The sequence below is a fragment of the Cololabis saira genome, chromosome 13, assembly GCF_033807715.1.
Source record: "Cololabis saira isolate AMF1-May2022 chromosome 13, fColSai1.1, whole genome shotgun sequence".
Classification (NCBI taxonomy): Eukaryota; Metazoa; Chordata; class Actinopteri; order Beloniformes; family Belonidae; genus Cololabis; species Cololabis saira.
Window position 1 is genome coordinate 3,402,205 of NC_084599.1, and position 6,102 is coordinate 3,408,306.

The 6,102-nt window shown below is 46.9% G+C and overlaps 1 protein-coding gene across 1 annotated transcript; it reads right to left on the minus strand.

The window, feature by feature from the left end:
* Nucleotides 1-520: 520 nt before the first annotated feature.
* gh1 (growth hormone 1) lies at nucleotides 521-5,562 on the minus strand. The gene is made up of 6 exons (XM_061737374.1): nucleotides 5,432-5,562; nucleotides 2,652-2,782; nucleotides 2,070-2,186; nucleotides 1,033-1,176; nucleotides 814-960; nucleotides 521-720 (listed from the first exon to the last, which is right to left on the minus strand). The coding sequence occupies exons 1-6, from the start codon at nucleotides 5,439-5,441 to the stop codon at nucleotides 658-660; spliced, it is 612 nt and encodes a 203-aa protein (XP_061593358.1). The 5' UTR covers nucleotides 5,442-5,562; the 3' UTR covers nucleotides 521-657.
* Nucleotides 5,563-6,102: the final 540 nt, after the last annotated feature.

Genomic DNA, 6,102 nt, shown 5'->3' on the forward strand with positions numbered 1-6,102 from the left:
AAAATGGCTGCCGGGAGCCCTCGCGCACTTAACGACTTGAGGAATGGGACAGCCCTAAGCCCTTACGCAAGGTGCGGGAGCGCGCACGTAAGTCTGCGAGTCTGTGAGGGTGCGGATTGGGATTCAGCCTAAGTCTTTGTTTCATGTGCACTTTATTGTAAACCCTTACAGAAATTTGTTGAATAAAGTTTGAAAGAAAAAAAAAGGATCCGTCACATTGTTCTTTCCTTTTTGGGTGATATCACACGTTAGCGCCGCCTGCAGGTTTGGAGACGTATTACGCCTCGGGTCGGGGTGACCCGGCTCTAAGAACCAGAACCAAAACAGCTGCCGTCTCCTGTTCTGAACCAGAACCAGGACCAGGACCAGAACCAGAACCAGAACCAGAACCAGGACCAGGGCCAGAACCAGAACCAGGTACTAGGACCAGGACCAGGACCAGAACCAGAACCAGGGTCGACTTACCCCCCCCCCCCCAAAGAATTCACAGAAACAAACATGTTGATGCAACACAGTTCCATTTATTTGACTTCTGCAAGTGTGACATCACACACCTGTCAGCAGTGATGTCATCAGTGATGTCAGCAGTGATGTCACCAGTGATGTCAGCAGTGATGTCAGACACCTTTAGCTAACTTAGTTCATGCTAAATCGGGGCTACAGAGTGCAGTTAGCTTCCGGAGAGAGTCGGCACTTGGCGACGGTCAGGTAGGTCTCCACCTGCAAACATGACGTCATCATCAGCGTCAGGGTCACATGACCTTCACATGACTTTCCCCCGCCGGTCACATGACCTTCCCCCGTCCTCCTCACCTTGTGCATGTCCTTCTTGAAGCAGGCCAGCAGCTCGTAGGCTCGCCTCACCGACTCGTCGCTTCCCAGTCCCTGGTAGTAGTTCCCGTACGGCGCCAGCTGCAGCGCTGCGGCGTCGCCGAACATCTCCGCCGCGTCCTGATTGGCCTGCAGGGGGGGTCAGGTGGTCAGTGACCCGGGTTAAGGGGGCGGAGGAGGAGGCGGAGTCTGTTCTCTTACCCGGATCAGCAGCAGGATCCCCGTCTTCAGCTCCGACAGCTTGGGGGAGATCTGGTTCCTGGGGGAGGATCCTCCGGGGAGGGAGTGGCCGGGAACCTCCCAGGACTCCACCAGGCGGTAGGAGATGGACAGCAGCTTCAGCACCTGGAACATCGCCATGGTTACCGGGGACCGGGCCGGGTCTGGGTCCAGGAGGTCTAGACCAGGACCGGTCCGGGTTTAGGTCCAGGAGGTCTGGGTCCAGGAGGTCTAGACCAGGACCGGTCCGGGTTTAGGTCCAGGAGGTCTAGATCCAGGAGGTCTAGACCAGGACCGGTCCGGGTTTAGGTCCAGGAGGTCTGGGTCCAGGAGGTCTAGACCAGGACCGGTCCGGGTTTAGGTCCAGGAGGTCTAGATCCAGGAGGTCTAGGTCCAGGAGGGTAACATCCCAAGGCTCAGGACAACCTACAGTGTCCTAACCATCCTGTCCATGCCCAGTTTGAACTTTTACCCTCTGGCAGGAGATTCAGATTGCCCAGGACCAAATCAAACAGACTGAAAAATTCTTTTATAACTCACGCCATCACCCAACTTAATTTAATCCCCCCCAGGATATTTGTGTGTACTTTGTACGCTGTGTCCTATCTGTGTGAATGTGCTCTGTGTTTTTGTGCCTTTTATGTTCTATGTTTCTTGGTTTTATCCCCCCCAGTAAAGCGAATTTCCCCTCTGGGGGACAATAAAATGAAATTGAATTGAAGGTCTAGACGCAGGAGGTCTAGACCAGGACCGGTCCGGGTTTAGATCCAGGAGGTCTAGATCCAGAAGGTCTAGATCCAGGAGGTCTAGGTCCAGGAGGTCTAGACCAGGACCGGTTAGTACTAATACTAACGGAGCTGCGCTGCGTCTCGTGCTTGTCGATGGGGCTGATGATGTAATCAGAGTGTTTAGTTCTGTGTAGTTCTGTGTGTGGTACTGTGTCGTACGGTGTAGTTCTGTGTGGTACTGTGTAGTTCTGTGTGTGGTACTGTGTAGTACTGTTTAGTACTTATACTAACGGAGCTGCGCTGCGTCTCGTGCTTGTCGATGGGGCTGATGATGTAATCAGAGTTGCAGAAATCCTGCAGGAAGATCTTGTTCAGCTGCCGCTGCTCCTCCATCTGCAGGGAGCTCTCCTGTAGTACAAGTACACACTCATGAGTACACGGCAGCAGCAGTAGTAGTACAGGGTAGTAATAGTACAGGGTTTTAGTAGTAGTAGTACTAGTACAGGGTAGTAGTAGTATTAGTAGTAGTAGTAGTAGTAATAGTACAGGGTTGTAGTAGCAGTAGTAGTGGTACAGGGTAGTAGTAGCAGTAGTACTAGTGAAAGTAGTAGTAGTAGTACTAGTACAGGGTAGTAGTAGTAGTAGTACTAGTACAGGGTAGTAGTAGTAGTAGTAGTACTAGTACAGGGTAGTAGTAGTCGTAGCAGTAATAGTAGTACCAGTAATAGTAGTAGTAGTACTAGTACTAGTACAGGGTAGTAGCAGTCGTAGCAGTAGTAGTAGTACTAGTAGTAGTAATAGTAGTAGTAGTACTAGTACAGGGTAGTAGTACTATTACTAGTAGTAGTATACAGGGGAGGGACCTGTACTTACGAAGTCGGACAGGAGTCTCTGTCCCAGCAGGTGCAGGTGCTGGACTCTGCTGACCGCGATGGAGAACAAACGCTGGCTGTCTGTGATTGGCTGAGAGGAGACGCTCAGACAGAGGGACAGCAGGAGGACGGCTGGAGACAGGTGAGACAGGTGAGACAGGTGAGACAGGGGAGACAGGTGAGACAGGGGAGACAGGGGAGACAGGGGAGACAGGGGAGACAAGGGAGGCAGGTTAGACAGGGGAGACAGGTGAGACAGGGGAGACAGGTGAGACAGGGGAGACAGGCGAGACAGGTGAGGCAGGTGAGGCAGGTGAGACAGGGGAGACAGGTGAGACAGGGGAGGCAGGTGAGACAGGTGAGACAGGGGAGACAGGTGAGTCAGAGGAGAAAAAACAGCCTAATGAAACCTCAGTATGTTGGAGTCTTTTAACGTTGGATCGATGTCTCTGCAATATCATGTTGCCGAGCAACAAGCGTCCAAATTTCCGTTAGCTTGAAAATTAGAATAGTTTAATATCTCAAAAAACGTTATAGCTAGCATGATGAGACTAAAATATGTTGTAGTACAACGTGTCCGTTTTTTTTAAATATCGCAAAAACTGTAATAATTAGCATAATGAGGTTGAACGGTCCTTTAGTGCCAATTGGGCCGAGTGTTTGAAAACTTAAACGATGTCTTTACGATAATACGATAAAGTTCGGCCGAGCAATAAGCGCCACAATTTTCGCCATGCTAGCAACATTGCCATTTGGGCCGTTTTGGACAATTGCAGTATGGTCATGCCACTATTTGGCTTGCCCATAATAATAATAATAATAATTAAAGCTGCAAGCAGCGATGAACGGGCCCTCCACACTTGTGCACGTTCAGGCTGCAGTGGAAGCTTGTATGACTTGCATGTAGATTCTTCAGGCCTGGACATTTAGCGGATGACACCACCCACGACTCTCTATATGAAACTATTCAAAAGTTATGGCAGAAAGTAGGAACTATCAGATATCGACCATTCAGAAGAAGGGGCGGGGCTAATTCATGTTAATGAAGGTCAAGTACTCAAAACCGCGTCAGATGACACCACCCACGACCCTCTATGTCAAACCATTCAAAAGTTATGGCATAAAATAGGGACTATCAAATATTGACCAATCAGAAGAAGGGGCGGGGCTCATTTGCACCAATTGTGTTCAAGGACTCATGGCACGATGACACCACCCAAGAGTCTTTATGTCAAACATAAAGTGGCAACGCTAGATGCCAAAAAGCAAAAAAAAAGGCGCAAATTTGGACGCTTATTGTTCGGCCGAACTTTATCGTAGAGCATCGTTCAAACTTTCAAACACTTGGCCCGATTGGCACTAAAGGATCATACAACCTCATTATGCCAATTTTTACAGTTTTTGCGATATTTAACTTTCAATTAAAAAAAAAAGTTTCATTTGACTTTGGACGCTTGTTGCTAGGCAACAGGTTATCGTAGAGACATCGTAAAAATGTTCCCCAACTCGGCACACTGTGGACTTTAACATATTCAAATTTTATGAAGCTGTGATTTAAGGAAATTTTATGTCAAAATCCAGGCCAAATGGCCCCATTCATTCGGAAGGGGCTTTTTACCATGGTGAAAAAAAAACCTATCCGTTAACGTAGCCTGAACCGGAACGTGCACCCATGCATGGCATACATCAACACATGTGGATCCATCGTGCTTCGAAGGTCAATACTTTTCTCAGCCAAAAGCGTTACCATGGCAATGCTAAATGCCAAGAAGCGAAAAAAAAGGTGAAAATTCGGACACTTATTGCTCGGTCGAACTTTATCGTAGCGACATCATCAAATGTTTCCAGGCTCGGTTAACTTCGGACCAAAAGATCTTTCAACCTCATTATGCCAATTATTACAGTTTTTGAGATATTGAACTTTAAATTAAAAAAAAATGTCCATTTGATTTTGGACACTTCTTGCTAGGCAACAGGTTATCTTAGGGACATGATTCAAATGTTTCAAAACCCGCCTCGCTGTGGACTACGACATATTCAAATTTCATGAGGCTGGGATTTACATACATTTTAAGTCAAAATGCATGCCAAATGGCCCCATGCCAAAAGGTTTATCAACAACCTTTAACGGTTTATTAAAAACCCTAAACTACTTCTTGGCCATTATTAATCACCCTAAACCACACAGAAGCAGGGGCTGTGGTTTATTAACGACCCTAAACCACACCCCCTGCTGGGAGCACAGGAATGAATGCAATACAACCATAAACACCTCAAACTGACATAGAACCACCCCGAACACAAACACTACAGCCCCAAACCAAAGCAGCAAGAGTGGATGAATGGGCAGTAGGGCATGCCCATATCAAAAAAAAATTCTAGTTATTATTATTATTATGGTGGTGGCTACCTGGGGATCAATGGTTATAGATCAATCAGCTCCTAGGATGACTGCTGTTTTAACTTCTATTGACTGATTAATCCGTTTTTAACATCTCGATGCCTGGGAACTACATATATGACAGTTCAAGAACATGTTGAACCTTCGAAAGGCAGGAAAACTAGAAAATGGACCTTTAAAAAATGTTACATTGTTCATAAACCTAATATCCACCAGATCACCTCCTTTATTCCTTTGAAGGTGGAAACTCGGCTGAGACCTTAAAGTTGCTGGTAAACCTGAGAAAGTCGATATAACAAGCAGCCGCACAATAGAACCATTGCCATGGCAACCAAAGTCCTCTGGTCTCAATCAAACCTTAAACCATCTTCAGGTCTTACCTCTGATCATGGCTGGTGCCGGTCTGGTCAGGTCAAGGTTCTGGTTCTGGTCTGGTTCAGTTCTGGTTCTGGTTCTGGTTCTGGTTCTGGTCTGGTTCAGTTCTGGTTCTGGTTCTGGTTCAGTTGTATTGATCTAGTTCAGCTTCTCCGTGATCTGATTCGTCTGCTAAGAGTTTAGGTGTTTTATAGCTGAAAGTGTGATGATTAAATTCATCATCAGAAACATGAAGCCAACAAAAACATCGGTGTCTAATTAACATTAACGGTTTTAAGATTATATTTATGCATATTTCCGCTCAGATCCCGCGGGTCGGGTGGAAACGCTGGCATCACACATGAAACATTCAAACAAACATCTGAAGCATGAATGAGTTAAACATCAGTGACACCTTCAGGGGATCGAGGCTGTATTTGATACAAATTAGAGTTAACTTAGAGTTAAAGAAACTGATGCAAAGAGAAGTTGTGACGGACTGGTGTCTTTTGGCTGAAGGTTTTATCTCCCACTGGGGGAGTTTTTACCTGCCGTTTGTGTAATAACTGGTCGGGGGTCGGGGGTCGTGATCTGGTCTCTGGAAACATCCAGGAGACACTTGTGCTGCAGTAGAGGCGGTTTAAATAGTTTAATTGACTCCCGACGTACCTGCTTTTCAGGTGAGAGCTGGACTCCA

Coding starts and splice junctions, on each gene's coding strand:
- gh1 (XM_061737374.1), bottom strand. Junction 2,187..2,651: donor AGAGACTCCTGTCCGACTTC/GTAAGTACAGGT, acceptor CTTGTACTACAG/GAGAGCTCCCTGCAGATGGA. Junction 721..813: donor TCAAGAAGGACATGCACAAG/GTGAGGAGGACG, acceptor TCATGTTTGCAG/GTGGAGACCTACCTGACCGT.